The sequence below is a fragment of the Microcaecilia unicolor genome, chromosome 3 (assembly GCF_901765095.1).
Source record: "Microcaecilia unicolor chromosome 3, aMicUni1.1, whole genome shotgun sequence".
In the NCBI taxonomy this organism is placed as follows: Eukaryota; Metazoa; Chordata; class Amphibia; order Gymnophiona; family Siphonopidae; genus Microcaecilia; species Microcaecilia unicolor.
Genome location: NC_044033.1, coordinates 169,237,539 through 169,255,517, shown reverse-complemented (window position 1 = coordinate 169,255,517; position 17,979 = coordinate 169,237,539). Strand labels below are relative to the sequence as shown.

Genomic DNA, 17,979 nt, shown 5'->3' with positions numbered 1-17,979 from the left:
ATTCATTTTTACAGGAGCATAGGTTAGTTTACTAATGACGGCACATATAATATGGTTTATAGCCTCCATGATAGACTCCACCCCTTGACCATCAGATTACCCATTATATATTGGAGTTATAAATTGCTCACAAGTCAAAATACACAAGACTTACAATGTTTTTATTTCCTAAAGGTCTCTGGGCTCTGTTTACTAAGGTGCACTAGCGTTTCTAGCACGTGCACAAAATTAGGGCGCACTAACTGTGTAGGCACCCATAGGAATATTGTGGGCGCCTACACAGCACACACTAAAACCACAAACGCGCCTTTAGCGCAGCTTAGTAAACAGGGCTCTCTGTGTCGCCTAACAGCATACTCTGTTATTCATAGTTAAACAGTGAGGTAATACACATCCAGAAAGTGGTCATACATATTAGATTCTAGCCTAATACTAATACCATATTAATAAATATATTTCTAAGTTAGAGTTTGTTTTTTTTCACAGAACCAGCCCCAGTACTGCGCAAATGCCAATGCACAAATTTACATCTGCTTTATGTGCAGATCATGTAAAAGTACGCACATGCTTTCCATGTGTATACTTTTTAGGCACGTATGTAGTCATGCAATTTTATAAAGACCTTTTCTGCATGTAAAACAGGCTTTCACATGCACACAAGTGGGTAAAATCATCTGACAGCACTGGAATGGAACAATTCTTCCAAAGCTCAGAACTTAATGGAAAGTTTTGAGCATGTGCAGCAATCTCCTCATCTCTTTAGTTTTGTTTTTTCCAGTCTGCTGAACGGATGTGTGACTCTTCATTTGTTTGGCTAGTTTGAGTAATTTTTTTCTCTGGAATATCAATTTTCCAATTGTGCCCTGTCTGTGTGGAAAATTTCCATTTAAAGGACCTGCACCCACTCTGTTTCAGTTTTTGATGACCAGGGAAACTGCGCATGTTCTGTATGGTAATGTTGATTTAGCCTGTCAGATAGGCTTGAGCACTTTTTTTAATTATTGCAGTTAAAATTTCTATCCATCAAGAGTGATTGACAGTGTTGTCCCCCAGCTCCGGGGAGGCAACCCTGACAGGAGATTGCTGCAACTGGAACAAAGTTGGATATTTCAATTTAAGTCTGTGGAACCAGTTGGCTTAAATGCGAAGATTGATTGGACGGCTTTTTTCTAGTATAGGTGACTGTTTCCACTATGGACAGTTTTTTTTTTTTACCACAATTTTTTCTTACGCAGATGGTTGCTCATACTTGCGGTTCTGTGGCAATAGACACCTTGCATTTTTACGCAGCACGGTGTTGGTGGATGCATGGATATTTACTTTTTGTTCTGTTTGACAGCCCTTGGATCTGATTGGATATTTTTTGCGCATGTGTTGGCGTCCTAAGTAATAGAGTCGCCATTTTTTCCTGATCCCCTTCACGCAAGCTTTGCTGTGTCCATTGAGGTTTGTGGAGTGAGTTCCTCGCTTTGATTGACTGTGTGTTTTCTGTGTGTGTTGCACTGTTCTTTATATATTGTACATTTTTTATATTGTACATTTTTTATTTTTCCATCTCCTTTTTTTGTGCTTGGTGTTCACTTTTGTAATTAGCTGTGTTTGCTTTCCAACAGTTGAACTGCCAGAGTCAAATTGACAGCAACTTTTCAAAAGGGTTCCGGTATCCTTAGCCCCAGGAAGAAGCCTTATGGTGAAACAGGTCCATTGGGTTTGGATACTTTCCGCAGGGACAGTCAAGTAAAAACAAGCAAAGCTAAGATCAACCTTTGATTCATTTGAACTACAGAACTGCTGTGGAGAGCAATTGCTTTATTAATGATTTTTCAGAAGAACAACCCGAAATTTTAAAAATTAGTTATCACACACCAATTCGGATTGGGTTTTTTTTTATGATTGATGATTAAAGCTACGTACTGTGGTTTGAGTGATTTTGATTTTCACATACAACCAGACATTTAGCTGGTTACCACAGCTCTCTGAGATCTTTTCCCTTGTTTATCCTTTTTAAGGTGTTAAATCTATACAGAGTTTTGCTCACTCTACTGTGGTATATTGAATATTGTGCATCCATCAAATACAAATGAATGCAAGGCAAATATAACACTTGCAAATTAAGGAAAAAAAATCTTAAACCATATAATAAAACAAATATTTCATCCCCAAATAAAGAAAAAGAAAACCAAGAAAAAGGAAAAAACAGAGGAAACAATAATGACCTAAACTTTGACAACTGAATTAAAAAAACAAAACAAATATTGTTTAGTTTCAAAATTAATCTAACATTTACATAGAAATGTTAAACTGTTGCACCTAAGGACAAGACTCTTAGCTTATGGGCCAATAGTCTTTACATCTCATAAGTACAGAAGTATTGCCATACTGGGAAAGACCAAAGGTCCATCAAGCCCAGCATCCTGTTTCCAACAGTGGCCAATCCAGATCACAAATACCTGGCAAGATCCCACGAGAAAAATCAGGAAAAATCTAAATTTTTGATCCCAAAAATTGTTCATTCATTTTGCGGAAATATAACCTTAAAACTGTAATTACTTCCAAAGAGCTTTCCAAAAACTCAAATTCATAACCTACAATGAAGCTTAACCAGAGGCATCTGAAGATTGGTTTAGAGGAGCGATTTTCAACTGCTATGCCACGACACATTGGTATGCTACAAAAGGTCCCCAGGTGTGCAGCGGATGTTTGGGGAAGGGTAATTCAAAGTCCACTGCTTATTTATGGGCAAGTCTCCTGTCCACGCCCAGGTCCTGCATCTCCCCCTCCTCACCTGCCCAGACTCCTGCAAAGGCTGCATTGGGTTGCCGCGGAAACAGCGCTGAATGCTGCCTTTCAGGTTGGTGGGATCTTTCCTCTGCTGTGTCCTGCTCATAGGAAGTTGCATCAGAAGAACAATGGGATGTGGCAGAGGAAAGGTCCTGCTGATCAGAGAGATAGCTTTCAGCGCTATCTCTGCAGCGACGCGCTGCAGCCTTTGGAGGACCTAGCGGGCAGGTGAGGGGGAAAGGTGCCAGACCTGGACTTGGTCTTCATCTCTTCTTGCCTTCATTGCCATTTTGCCAGGGAGACACAATGTGTCGTTCTGTTCTGTGGATCATCAAACAAACAAACTCTAAGTCAGGACGGCCCTGTGACCCATGGCCCATGTGAAAATGCACAAAACAGGGGCATAGCCAGACACCTAATTTTGGGTGGGCCTGGGCCCAAGATGGGTGGGCAGAAGAACCCTGCCCCATCCCACAGGTGATTTGGTCTCTCCTCTCACTTGCATGCCGTATGGTCTCTGAAACATCCCCCCTCTCCTGCATACCTTTTAAATAGCAGATTTTCACCAGCAGTGAGTAGCAACTAATACACACTGCTCATGTTGGCCCCACAGCCTTCCTACTGTTGCAACTTCCTGTTTCCTCATAGGCAGGAATACGTCAGAGGGAAGGCTATGAAGCCGGTGCAAGCAGTATGTATCAGTCGCTGCTTGCTGCAGGTGAAGATCTGCTACTTACAAGGTATGGAGGAGGAACAGTTGTTGGGAGCTTTCAGCTGGTGGGGCTTGGGAATCCCTGCCAGCCACATCATAGGTGTGCTGTTATTGGGTGGGCCTGAGCCCAAAGTGGGTGGGTTGGGGCCCACTCGGGCCCACCCATGGCTACGCCACTGGCACAAAATATATATTTTTAAGAAATGTGAATTATTTAACAGTGAGCATCTTTGATTGTTTTATGTAAGATGCAAAGTAGTGAGACTAGAGGATGGAGGTTGTGAGCCTACGATGTAATTTGAAAAAGAGACCCAGGTTGCACCAGTGGCTGGAAGCTTGGCGCCTGTGCCCTGTTAGAGACTCCATACATTCACTCAAGGCAAGAAAATAGTGGCATTTGCAGACTTTTGGATTAACCAGATAATTTTTTGTCTTTTTTTAATGTATGTTCTAGTAATTAATAATTTTTGAAACCATTGAGTAGATATCTTTATGTACGTATGGTATGGCAGACCTGCCATAGCAGCTTTATTTTGGTATATATTTGATTTAAATATACACAGGGGTCCTTTTACTAAGGTGCGCTGAAAAATGTCATGTTCTGTTGTAGACACTTGTATTGGACACATGCAGGTCCATATTTCAGTTCGCCTGCAAAAGAGACCTTTTTTTTTTGGCCAAAAATGAACGTGCAGCAAAATAAAAAAAAATTGTCACACGTCCATTTTGGGCCTGAGACCTTACCGCCACCCATTGACTTAGCGGTAAGGTCTCATGTGTTAACCGAGCTGTAACTGTCTGTGTGCTTACAATGCCGATTACCGCCTAGTTAGTGCTGCGTGCCGGATATTTTCCGGTGCGCGGTGAATGCACTTAAAAAATGAAATTACTGCCCAGGTCACATGGTAGCCAGGGGGTAGTTTTGAATTGGCACCCATAGGGCGCTTGTAGGCACCTACGTGTTTAAGGGTCCCAAAGTTTATTTATTTAACACATTTGTACCCCACATTTCCCCACCAATTTGCAGGCTCAATGTGGCTAACATCAAACTGTAAAGGCAGTCGCCAATCCGGTAACTATACTGATAACATAGTGTAGAGGACAGGGAGATTTAAAAAAACGGGGTATAAGGGCAAAAGGTGAAAGGGTAAAAGTGGTCAATACGGTCCATTAATTTGCTGTGTTGCAGAATATAGGGACTTATGTTGGATCCTTGGGGTAGGCCTTTCCGAATAAGCTGGTCTTGAGTGATTTCCTGAAATTAAGATGATTGTGGATTGTTTTCACAGCTTTTGGCAGTGCATTCCATAGTTGTGTACTTATAAAGGAGAAGGTGGATGCATAAATGGATTTATATTTGAGATCGTTGCAGTTAGGGTAGTGGAAGTTTAAGTATGAACGGGATGATCTGGATATATTCCTGGGAGGTAAATTGATTAGGTTTGTCATATATCCAGGGGCTTCTCCGTAAAGAATTTTGTGGACTAGGGTGCAGATTTTGAAGGTGATACGTTCCTTAATTGGAAGCCAATGCAGTTTCTCTCAAAGGGGTTTTTAGCACTATCGAATTTGGATTTTCCATAGATTAATCTGGCTGCTGTGTTTTGGGCAGTCTGTAGTTTCTTTGTAAGTTGTTCTTTACATCCTGCATATACAGTGGTGGAAATAAGTATTTGATCCCTTGCTGATTTTGTAAGTTTGCCCACTGACAAAGACATGAGCAGCCCATAATTGAAGGGTAGGTTATTGGTAACAGTGAGAGATAGCACATCACAAATTAAATCCGGAAAATCACATTGTGGAAAGTATATGAATTTATTTGCATTCTGCAGAGGGAAATAAGTATTTAATCCCTCTGGCAAACAAGACCTAATACTTGGTGGCAAAACCCTTGTTGGCAAGCACAGCGGTCAGACGTCTTCTGTAGTTGATGATGAGGTTTGCACACATGTCAGGAGGAATTTTGGTCCACTCCTCTTTGCAGATCATCTCTAAATCATTAAGAGTTCTGGGCTGTCGCTTGGCAACTCGCAGCTTCAGCTCCCTCCATAAGTTTTCAATGGGATTAAGGTCTGGTGACTGGCTAGGCCACTCCATGACCCTAATGTGCTTCTTCCTGAGCCACTCCTTTGTTGCCTTGGCTGTATGTTTTGGGTCATTGTCGTGCTGGAAGACCCAGCCACGACCCATTTTTAAGGCCCTGGCGGAGGGAAGGAGGTTGTCACTCAGAATTGTACGGTACATGGCCCCATCCATTCTCCCATTGATGCGGTGAAGTAGTCCTGTGCCCTTAGCAGAGAAACACCCCCAAAACATAACATTTCCACCTCCATGCTTGACAGTGGGGACGGTGTTCTTTGGGTCATAGGCAGCATTTCTCTTCCTCCAAACACGGCGAGTTGAGTTCATGCCAAAGAGCTCAATTTTTGTCTCATCTGACCACAGCACCTTCTCCCAATCACTCTCGGCATCATCCAGGTGTTCACTGGCAAACTTCAGACGGGCCGTCACATGTGCCTTCCGGAGCAGGGGGACCTTGCGGGCACTGCAGGATTGCAATCCGTTATGTCGTAATGTGTTACCAATGGTTTTCGTGGTGACAGTGGTCCCAGCTGCCTTGAGATCATTGACAAGTTCCCCCCTTGTAGTTGTAGGCTGATTTCTAACCTTCCTCATGATCAAGGATACCCCACGAGGTGAGATTTTGCGTGGAGCCCCAGATCTTTGTCGATTGACAGTCATTTTGTACTTCTTCCATTTTCTTACTATGGCACCAACAGTTGTCTCCTTCTCGCCCAGCGTCTTACTGATGGTTTTGTAGCCCATTCCAGCCTTGTGCAGGTGTATGATCTTGTCCCTGACATCCTTAGACAGCTCCTTGCTCTTGGCCATTTTGTAGAGGTTAGAGTCTGACTGATTCACTGAGTCTGTGGACAGGTGTCTTTCATACAGGTGACCATTGCCGACAGCTGTCTGTCATGCAGGTAACGAGTTGATTTGGAGCATCTACCTGGTCTGTAGGGGCCAGATCTCTTACTGGTTGGTGGGGGATCAAATACTTATTTCCCTCTGCAGAATGCAAATAAATTCATATACTTTCCACAATGTGATTTTCCGGATTTAATTTGTGATGTGCTATCTCTCACTGTTACCAATAACCTACCCTTCAATTATGGGCTGCTCATGTCTTTGTCAGTGGGCAAACTTACAAAATCAGCAAGGGATCAAATACTTATTTCCACCACTGTATTCCGTTGCAGTAGTCTAAGTGGCATAATACAATTGATTGTAATAGATTACAAAATACTTCTCTTGGGAAGAAAGGTTTTATCCGTTTAAGTTTCCACAGTGAAAAGAACATTTTCTTTGTAGTGGAGTTTATTTGGCTTTCGAGTGTTAGATTGTGATCGATTATAACACCAAGCATTTTTAGGCTCTCAAAGATAGTAAGGGTAAGATTTGGGGTGTTTAAGTTTAAAGTTCTTAAAATTGGACCAGTATAATAAAATAAATATTGCACAAATTGAGCAAACTGATGTTTCGTGCTTACACATATGCAGCTGCTGCTCCAGTGCTTCCAAGATTTGACAAGCCCATAGGGATTGTTACATTGTCTGCCAAATTTTAAGGGCGAGGTTATTTGTCCCTGACATAGCAGACACCTGATGCAGCTGGGGGAAACAAGTCATGCTGTTTAAATTTTGTGCTGCAATCCATATCTTAAAAATCTGAAATCATATAGAATAAGTACACATATTTTCAAAATATAGTTTTTCTATATTTTTGCATGTATTCTGCTAAATGTTAAGGTATATAAATTTATATAATTTTAATTTAGAGGAGTGTGTGTGTGAAAAAGTAATTTATTAAAATTTACCAACCATTACATTTGGCAAAATATTGGAGAGAAGGAAAAGATAATTATACAAAATATGTGTGATCAAATTGTTTAAATCAGAGAAACTTTAGGGGTATTATTTTACATTGTGAAACTCAAATGGTTTATAATTGCAATAATCCCAGTCTCAGGCATTTCAGTTGATTAATGCCATTGAACTGGTCTGACCTAGCATGGCTACGAAGATGGCTTTTACAGGGCATACTGTTAAATGTTGCAACTCAGAGGAAGATAAGCATCCAAATTAATTTTTTTTATGTTTTATTTTTCAAAGAATGCTGCTTCTTAAAGGATCCTTTCACCTGAAGCTCAATATGTCCAAAACTGAGCTCCTTATCTTCTCACCTAAACCAACCTCTCCCCTTCCCCCATTCTCTATTTCTGTCGACAACACGCTCATTCTTCCTGTTTCATCTGCTCGTAACCTTGGGGTCATCTTCGACTCCTCCCTCTCCTTCTCTGCACATATTCAACAGATTGCTAAATCCTGTCGTTTCTTCCTTTATAATATCGCCAAAATTCGCCCTTTACTTTCTGAACACGCTATCAGAACCCTCATCCACACTCTCATCACCTCCCGCTTAGATTACTGCAACTTGCTTCTCACAGGTCTTCCACTCAGCCACCTCTCTTCTCTTCAATCTGTTCAAAATTCTGTTGCACGACTAATATTTTGCCAAAGTCGTTATGCCCTCTCTTGAAGTCACTTCACTGGCTCCCTATCAGTTTCTGTATAAAATTCAAGCTCCTCTTATTGACTTATAAGTGCATGTGCATTCACTCTGCAGCCTCTCACTACCTCTCCACCCTCATCTCTCCCTACACTCCTTCCAAGGAACTCCGTTCACTTGGCAAATCTCTCCAAATTGCACCCTTCTCCTCCATCGCTAACTCCAGACTCCGTTCCTTTTGTCTTGCCGCACCTTATGCCTGGAATGGGCTTCCTGAGCCATTACGTCTAGCTCCATCCCTCGCCGCCTTCAAATCCAGGCTAAAGGCCTACCTGTTTGATGCTGCTTTTGACTCCTAACTTGTCACTTGCTCGTAACCTTTATCTTGTCTTCCTCTCTTCAATAGTCCCTTTCTCTATGTGTCCTTCTGTCTGTCCTACCCTTATCCTTATTGGTCCTGTCTGTCTGTCCTGATTTAGATTGTAAGCTCTTTTGAGCAGGGACCGTCTTTTCTTCATGTTCAATTGTAAAGCGCTGCGTACGACTGGTAGCGCTATAGAAATGATTTATAGTAGTAGTAGTAGTAATTTGTCAGTCTTATTGTTCAGTAAGATATCAGGCTTCAAACACTTAAAAAACTGATGGTGTGCCTTGACAAATTTAGCATCTTATCAGTGTGCCATGAGTTAAAAAAAGGCTGAAAATCACTGGTTTAGGGGTGTATTTTCAAAGCACTTAGACTTATAAACTTACATAGAGGCTTATTTTCAAAGCACTTAGACCTATAACGTTCCAAAAAGGGGCATTTTCAATATGACGTCTAAGTCCGACTATGGACGTTTTGCACAAAACGTCCAACCTCTGAATAGGAAAGAAAAGGTCATTTTTGAAAAAGAAAAATGTCAATCTTTTTTTTTAATACTTCGGACATTTTATTTTTTGGTCCATTTTTGATTAAAAAAAAAAAGAAGAAGTGCAAAACGTAGAGATTTATGCCATTGGGATGTAGGAGGAGCCAGCATTTTTAGTAGACTGCCCCCAAACAACCTAGGAGAGTAAAGGGGCACCCTAGAGGTCATTTCTGTGCACTTCATGAAAATGCTCCCAGGTAAACATATCACCTTTGCTCCCTTATCTTACTACTACTACTTAGCATTTCTATAGCGCTGCCAGGGTTACGCAGCGCTGTACAAGTTTAGACATGGGAAAGGACAGTCCCGAGCCCTCCAAAACCCACCCAAAACACATTGTCCTCCACTGTGCACCACTACAGTATCTCTTATGGGTGAAGGGGCATCTATATGCAGGTACAGTAGGGTTTTGGTGACTTTGGGAGGGGTCACAGTTTCCACCACATGTGTAACAGGTAGAGAGAGATAGGGTCCCGACTGAGTCCCCCACTCCAAAGTGCATTGCACCGACTACTACACTACGCCTGGAACCTGCATGCTGCTCTAATAGACCTGAATTTAACACCTGAGGCAGTCAGAGGCTGGTAAGTCATATTTTTATTCACATTTTGGGGGGGGCAGGGTGAGAGGGGGTCAGTGACCACTGGGAGGGGGTCACCCCTGATTTCCTCCAGTGGTCATCTGGTCATTTAGGGCACCTTTTTGTTCTTTCTGAAAACCGATTTAGACCAAAACATCTTAGTTTTAGTCCTGGACGTTTTTGTTTTGTTCCATTATGGCTGTAAAACGTCCAAGTGTTAGGCACGCCCTAATCCCACCTTCAAAACGCTGACATGCCTCCTTGTGATCTGGACACACTGCAGATGAATTGAATAAACGTCTGCAAAATAGGTTTCAAAAATACCAATTTGGATGTTTTGAGAAGAAAAACGTCCAAATGGTGCTTTATGACACTTTTTGGACATTTTTCTCTTTTGAAAATGTGCCCCATCTGAGCTGATTTTCCAAATGTTGAAGCTTCCAAGCCAAAGCTGATCTATCACAGACCTGTTTCTCTGCTAATGACTTAACTACCCAGGTGCTCCTCCACCTGAGAAAACCTTGCAGAGTGCTGTGTATATCTCTCTTCCTGAACCTTTACAGCAGTAGATAAATTTAACTTTACTCACAAAAGTAGAGAAAAAGCCTCCAAACCTATAACTACATCCCACAGAGAGTCCAAAGAAATAACTGCTGGTCTCAGTGCCTTAACTTGTTTCAGAATATCTTTCTGTAGAAGTAGACCTTCTGTTGCTGTTTCAACAGAAGCATTCAGCACAGCTGACCTCACAGAAGAGCTTCCCTTCGCGCCTGGCTGTGGCATCGACGACTCGCCTAGCACTGGGTCAAGCTGCTCTTCTGTTGTAACAGTTCCGGGTCTTGGCGGTGCAGTACATGCTTCGGGACTAAGCGAGGCCCCTTCGCCATTCTGTTCCACTACTTCCAGAGAAGTGGTTTGCTGCCGAATAGGGATGGCTCTAAATGCATGCAAAGTTGGCTGGCCTAGTGTGGAAGTCAAGGTGGGTGCCAAGGGAGCAGCAACCCTTTTAACCTTCTGTTTCCCCATTCTAAGGTTCAAACTAGCACAACTCCGATGAGTGTTATGCTATGCTAATAGAATTTTATATCCTGCAAAATCTCTGAAACAACAGGTTCAGAGCAGTTTTACAAACATTAATAAAAATACAATATCAATATTAAATATCAACACATTTAAAATAGCCAAGTCTTCAATCTTTCTAAACACACTATAAGAAGGGGTTTGTCGAATATTTAAGGGTAACATATTCCATTGCTTAAATGCATAGTAAAAAAAGATCCTTCATGAACTTTCTTATAATATATGCCTTTAACAGTTGGAAAAGACAGCAGTAAACGTTCATTACTAAGAGATCCTGTTAACTTCTTAATTAAAGAAGGAAAATTATAGGTAACATCAGCAATTAAAGTTTTAAAATGTAAACGTCAATTTTTAAATTTAACTCATGCATCAACCGCCAGCCAATGCAAATTTAAAAGCAGAGGGGACACATGGTCAAATTTACATTTATAATCAATATTGCTGCCATATTTTGAATCAATTATAACTCTCTCGGCAATTTACAAGACAGCCCTGTATATAATACATTAATATAATCAAACAATGATCAAATCACTGCCTAGACCCCACCACTATGAAATGTGCTTGATAGAAATTTGATCATACGTCGTAATTGTTTCAATTTTAAAAAAGCCTTTTTAACCTCCAAATTCACCTGAGGTTCAAAAGTCAAAGATGAAGCCAATAACACACCTAATATCCTAGACACAGTTTCCACATTAAATATTGTACCATCTGAAAATTGAATAGAAGATGGATTATCCACCTTCATACTAAACGATAGAAATTTCGTCTTATCCATGTTAAGTTTTAACCTATTTTTAAATGATCAGCAATGAATTTCCTTCAAAATAGCTGAGACACTTTCTAAAAACAGATGAATCCATGCATGAACAGGAACCAGTACCCTAGGGGGCATTGCAGTGGACTTCATAAATTGCTCCCAGGTACATAGCTCCCTTACCTTGTGTGCTGAGCCCCCAAAAACCTACTATCCCCAACTGTACACCACTACTATAGCCCTTACGGGTGAAGGGGGGCACCTAGATGTGGGTACAGTGGGTTTCTGGTGGATTTTGGAGGGCTCGCTGTTTCCTCCACAAAAGTAACAGGTAGGGTGGGGGGGGGGGGGGGGGGGATGGTGCTGGGTCCACCTGTCTGAAGTGCACTCACCCACTAACAGAGACCTGCATACTGCTGTCACGGATCTGAGTATCACATCTGATAGAGGCTGGAATGACATATTTTTTAAAATGTTTTTTTGAGGGTGGGCGGGGATTAGTGACCACTGGGGAGTAACGGGAGGCCATCCCCGATTCTCTCCGGTGGTCATCTGGTCAGGTCGGGGACCTTTTTGTGCCTTAGTCGTAATAAAAACAGGTCCGGGTGAAAACGTCCAAGTGTTCGTCAAGGACATCCTTCTTTTTTCCCATTATGGGTCAAGGACGTCCAAGTGTTAGGCACGGCCAAGTCCCGCCTTCGCTATGCCTCCTCCACGCCCCCTTGAACTTTGGCTGGCCCTGCGACGGAGTGCAGTTGGGGATGTCCAAAATCGGCTTTTGATTATACCGATTTGGATGTTTCTGAGAGAAGGACATCCATCTCCCAATTTATGTCGAAAGATAGGCATCCTTCTCTTTAGAAAATGAGCCCAAAACTCTGACATTTGTCCCTCTAGTTCTTCTCTCTGCACTGTTCTGTGCCCCCCTCCCCCATACCCTGGTGTGCCAAATCAACCTCACCAGTTTCGTTTCTTCATTAACTTGGAGTGAGCCTGATCCCAGTTCTGTCTGCTTCCAATGTATGTTTCTTTGAGTGAGCAGAACCTGGACCTTGACTTGCAAGGGCTTTGCTGCCCATCATGGAGGATCTAGCTGCTGCCAGTAGCAGCCTTGTCAGGACAGCAGTCAGCTAATGAATACAGTAGCAGTGTGCATCCCTGTCTATATAAGCTGCTCCAGCTAGGCATGACCCAGGGGCGTAGCCAGACTTTGGCGGGAGGGGGGTCCAGAGCCCAAGGTGAGGGGGCACATTTTAGCCCCCCCTGGCGCCGCCTACCCCCCACCAGTGCCGACTTTGCCCCCCTCCCGCTGCCAACCCACCGTTGCCTACCTTTGCTGGCGGGGGACCCCAACCCCCACAAGCCGAGGTCCTCTTCTTCTCGCAAATGGCTTCCTTCTGTTTCTGACGTCCGATGTCAGACTCACAGAACGAAGCCTTGCAGATCAGCTGATCTGCAAGGCTTCGTTCTGTGAGTCTGAGGATGTCAGAAACAGAAGGAAGCATATTGCGAGAAGAAGAGGACCTCGGCTGGCAGGGGTTGGGGTCCCCTGCCAACAAAGGCAGGCGATGGCGGGTTGGCAGCAGGAGGGGTGGGTGGGTCGGGTGGGTCATCGGCAGGGGGGTCCAAGGCCAAATCTACGGGGGCCCAGGCCCCACATAGCTACGCCACTGGCATGAGCATGACCTAGAGCCTTATGGTCTTCCCTTCAGCTCCCCACCCCCATTTTCCAAAGTGTATATGTTACAGCCATGGTCTACATCTTCTCCTCCTATGTACCCTGTCACTCCAGTCAGTTCATTATACAGAACAGAACGCACTATAGATTTTACTTGCTGAATAGAACCAAGAGATGGAGGCCAGTAAAAGTATCCATTGCAGTTGTGAGGCTGGTCCATGTTACAAAGTATTGGCCTGGCTGAAGTCAGTGCAGAAGATGAATAAATGTCAGCATGCAGGTCCTTAATCTCCTTCACTACCCTGTACCTCTGAAATTGGCTAGGCCTCCAGTCTTTATGTGAGTGCAATAGAAACCACCATGATGTTACAGTTCACTTTTACTTCCAAAGCATAACACAAATCTCATATTATTGCCATTCATTTATTATTGTTCAGTGTTTTTCTTATATGTAACATTCTAAATTGCTACCAATCATAAAATATTTTAGGTCATACAGTCCACAGATGACATCTGTCCCAATCAGAACAGCACAGAAGTAAGATGTTCATAAAATATGTTGTCCAAATAAAAACTGCACCAGTGATCTTTTCTACAAAACACTAAGTTTTTCTAGTTGCCTTTGATGGGCTTAGAGGGACACAAACAGACTCAACACTGCTAAAATAAATAGCTTGATTTAACAACGAAGCAGCTTTGATTAAAAGATGTGTTATTTCTGCTAGTTACCCCTCTCTTTAAAAAGCCTCCACCCTTATCAGCGTGCCTGAACACCATCACACAGACTCCTTGAAGGAAATCTCCTTCTAGACTTATCCTTGGTGCTACATTTTGAGCAGCAGAGGATCACTCTCCATGATATACAGTGCTCTAGACCATATAAGATATTCAGTGCATTTCCTTTGTTCAGATTTTACACTAGGTTGTATCTGACCGCTATTTTTGGCAAGGAACATTTATGTCATCCCTGTTGAATGCTCTACAATTTAAAAGGTGTTCTAAGATGGTGTCAAAATGTAAATAACTAGGATTTTTTGGCCACTGTTTAATTCATACAAGCCATTTTGACCTAAATGTCCTATGTCATTTCTAGCCAAACCACAGACATTACAAAGCTCTGTATAAAGGAAACCTGACTTTTAGCCAACTGCCAATTTGTGCCTTATGTACAGGCATGACATTGTGAAATGAAGTGTACAGCCTAGCATCATAATTGGCCACGGAATATTTATAGTACATACAACATTGCACTCTTCCCATTTTAAATTGGTAGATCCACAAAGTACGTGAAGATGCACGCTTTCTATTCATTTGCTAAAAGCCAAGACCCACATAGTTCAGGGCCTAATGAGTTCTAGTCTCATTGCAGTTCTTCAGGATTGGTCACCCACCAACTTAGTGGCAGGCTTGGCATCCAAGTATGGTACACCTGAGAGATTCCTTGGTGAATTATACATTCTTTAAATGAGCAATTTATGGATAGTTCAGAAAGCCATAACCACCTTCTCAAGAATGCCTTGTCTTAAGTTGGATCATTTTGCCCTTGAATGCTGTAGCAGCTGGACCACAAGTAAAAAACACAGGGAAACCAGAATCAGTTTTCTCAATGAGAGAAGAGCCTCATGTTTCCCATTTTCTCTTTAGGAGGTGAAAGACAATTAAATGGTAACACTGTAAAGCAATGATGAACAGAGAGCAGAAGCTCCGCTGTGAAACTGGTCATTATGAATCACTTTGAACACAAGGCCTCGGGAGTCGTCAGCATTGCCAGTACACTGACATTCGTTTCACTGCTGTCCTGGGGTGCTGGCTGCTGGTAGATATCCTGAAAAAGCATTGTGTTTGTGTCCTTCCACTCCCTGTACTTCTTGGCTGTCAATTCATGGTCCTCCAGTAACTGGTTAATCAGGGCCAGATCATGCTCCTTGCACTATTTGAAAAGATAAGTAGTTATTGTTCTATTTTTCTTTAACAAGGCAGGACAACAATCCATAACTGCCTGACTCGACTTACAGAAGGAATTTTCTGCTAATCTACTGCCGTAGCACCGGATATATCTTCTTTTCCACCAGAGAACACAAATCACTAAGAGGTTCTTTTATTAAGCTGCGGTAAGCACTGGCACACGCTTACTCCAGCTTAAAATTGCGCACCGTGGAACATGTTCACGCATGGTGCGGGACGCACGATAAAAAGTTTTTATTTTTGCTCAGAGGGGTCAGAGAGTAGGCATTTCTGTGTTAATCAGTTTGTATAGTTACATTACCATGCATGGTTTAGCGCACAATTACTGTGCTACCCCTTACCGCCTACAAAATAGGTGTCGGTAAACGCCACTAGGGTAATTTTTTTAAAATGGCCGCATGCTAATGGCAGCATTAGCGCATGGCCATTAATGGGAAAAAAAAAAAAAAGAGGAAAATTGGCCATTTTACTACTGCTGTAAAAAAGGTCTTAGAGTGTGGGAAAACCCTGTGAGCTAAGGCCACTTTATACCACAGCTAAGTAAAGGACTCCTAACTGTTAATACACTGGATTTCAGCTCAGAGCAAATACATAAAAGTGATAGAAGGATTGATCTATGAAGAGAAGCTTCTCATGATATTTTCTCTGAATCACAGAACACCAGACACATTATCTATTGCCCCCTCCCTCAAAAAAAAAAAAAAAAAAAGAACATATATTTTTTTCCAGCTTTGTTATCTGAATTTTGTTTTCTGGCCTCATCTGTTTTTGCTTTTTCCAGAATCTCCTTTCCAATTCATATTCCTCTTTCATATATTTCCCCCATTAATTTCTTTTCATCATTTAACCATTTATACCTGAATCTCACCCTGACTCCTTCTGTGATTTCACTTCTCGCAATCCAATTTTCCCTATCTCAACCCTTTACATCTCCATCTCTCTTCCAGTCCCTTTCTCAATCCTCTACATGTTCCCCAATCAATTTCCTGCTCTATGGCTCCCTTCTAACCAATTGCTTTCCCTCTCTGGTTCTCTCCATGTCTCTTCCCTCTCACATTATCCTTCTTCACCCCCCCAACTCTCCCTCAATCTCTCCGGCCATCACAACCCCCTCCCCATTCTTATGCTCTTCACCCTGACCATTACCTACTCTAGGGCTTTTCACTGCTCTCTCCATCCCAATATTGTATTTCACACTGCCCCCATCCCCTCACACTTTGCAATCCCCCAATGCTCTTACATTCCTTCTAGCCAATTATCACACACTGCCCCTACGCCACCAAGCTCCCTGTCTCACGCTCTATATTCTATCTCATGCTCACTTCTTTTTATGAGAACTAGCAAAGGAGAAAGGCTTCCAAACCAAGCAACTTTGACAGAACCAAGGAATAATTGAGAAATGTGCTACAACTGCATCTAGGCCTAATCAAATGCAGCTTCCCTCATCAGACACCTCACCTTTAGTGTGCTATTTAGTGCTCTAATTTTGTGTAGCTTCTCATTCACTGATGGATTTTTGCTTCGCTTGATGAAAGATTTTCGCAGTTCCTTCTTTGTTGAAGGTCGGCGGTCTCCGATGGGAGATAAACTTGCTTGCTCTAAAGATTTGTAAAGTTTCTCCATTTCGTCATCTTGAGAGTTCTTGGTTTGTTCTTAAGAAAGAAAGAACACAGGACAGTAAGAAAATGGTGATGTGAATTGTATTTAATTAATCTTTCTAATGAACAAGAAAGTGGTGTGGTAGACTTGCAGAGTTTCATAGATATAATTTCACAGATGTGGCCAAATATAGGATTCACTAGGTTTTCCTGTTTCTGTTGTTGATTGACTTACATATTTACCCTCTTTCTTTTTCCCCCTGCCAAGGATTATAAAAAGGTACAGTGGCATAGGAAGGGCGGGGCGGTGGGGGCGGTCCGCCCCGGGTGCACGCTGCTGGAGGGTGCAGAGAGCAGTCGTGCGCCTGTCGGCTCCGCTGGTTCCCTGCTCCCTTTGTCCCAGAACAGGTTACTTCCTGTTCTGGGGCAGAGGGAGCAGGGAGCCAGTGGAGCCAACAGGCGCGCGGCTGCTCTCTGCACCCTCCAGCAGCCAAGAATGCACCGGGGGGGGGGGGGGGGGGGGGGGCTTGATGTGCCGGGGAGGGGGTGTCATTGCGTGGGGGGGGGGGATGTCGTGCTGCAACCTGGGGGGACAGACACTGCTGCACCCGGGGGGGGGGGGGGGGGGTGCACAGTGGCGATCCGCCCCAGGTGGCAGCCGACCTAGGATCGCCACTGAAAAGGTATGACAGACAGCTGGGAGAAACATCTGTCAGATGTGGCTATACTAGTCCCAAGCCTAATGGCTGCTCAGCTGCTGGCATCCCTGTTCAGCTGACACTGCTGCCTCCCTCCTGCTCATGGGCCCCTCCCTCTCAATTTCCTGATTCAGACACTGAGGACCTTGTTTCCTTCTTTTTTCCCCTCTGTTACCTCCTTAAGCTGCCATTGACAACGATACAGGAGTGTAACTGCTAACCAAGCAGCCGATGCAATGTGGGTGGCAGAGGATGCCCAGTGACCAACACCATTCCAAATACAAAAGCAAAGTACTACATGTATTAAGTCCTGGATTCTCATTGTTACTATCTCACCTCTTGAGACCTGACCCTCATTGGTCCAGGAGGCTCTATGGGAAAATTAGATTTTTACCTGATAATTTTCTTTCCTTTAGTGCAACAGATCAATCCAGGACAAGTGGGATGTGCAAAAGCAGTCCTCACCGGCCACTCCTGTGAGGAGGACCGATGCCCCAAATGAAGCATCCCACTGCGCAACATTCAGGCAGTAATGCTTCACGAAGGAATGCGCTGAAACCCACGTAGCAGACCTGTAAATCTTGACCAGCGGCACTGCATGGGCTTCGGCAAAAGAAGTCGTAAGCCCTCGAAAGGAATGGTGGGGG

The 17,979-nt window shown here is 43.2% G+C and overlaps 1 protein-coding gene across 4 annotated transcripts in view; it reads right to left on the bottom strand.

Annotated features, from left to right (window-relative positions):
* Window positions 1-13,491: 13,491 nt before the first annotated feature.
* IPCEF1 (interaction protein for cytohesin exchange factors 1) overlaps window positions 13,492-17,979 on the bottom strand; it is a 240,779-nt gene continuing 236,291 nt past the window's right edge. For all 4 annotated transcript variants that reach the window (XM_030196563.1, XM_030196564.1, XM_030196565.1 and 1 more), the window contains exons 11-12: window positions 16,495-16,688; window positions 13,492-15,001 (exon numbers count right to left, since the gene is read on the bottom strand). In XM_030196563.1, coding sequence (XP_030052423.1) covers window positions 14,801-15,001; window positions 16,495-16,688 — 395 coding nt within the window. In that variant the 3' untranslated portion in view covers window positions 13,492-14,800. The remainder of the gene's footprint in view (window positions 15,002-16,494; window positions 16,689-17,979) is intronic.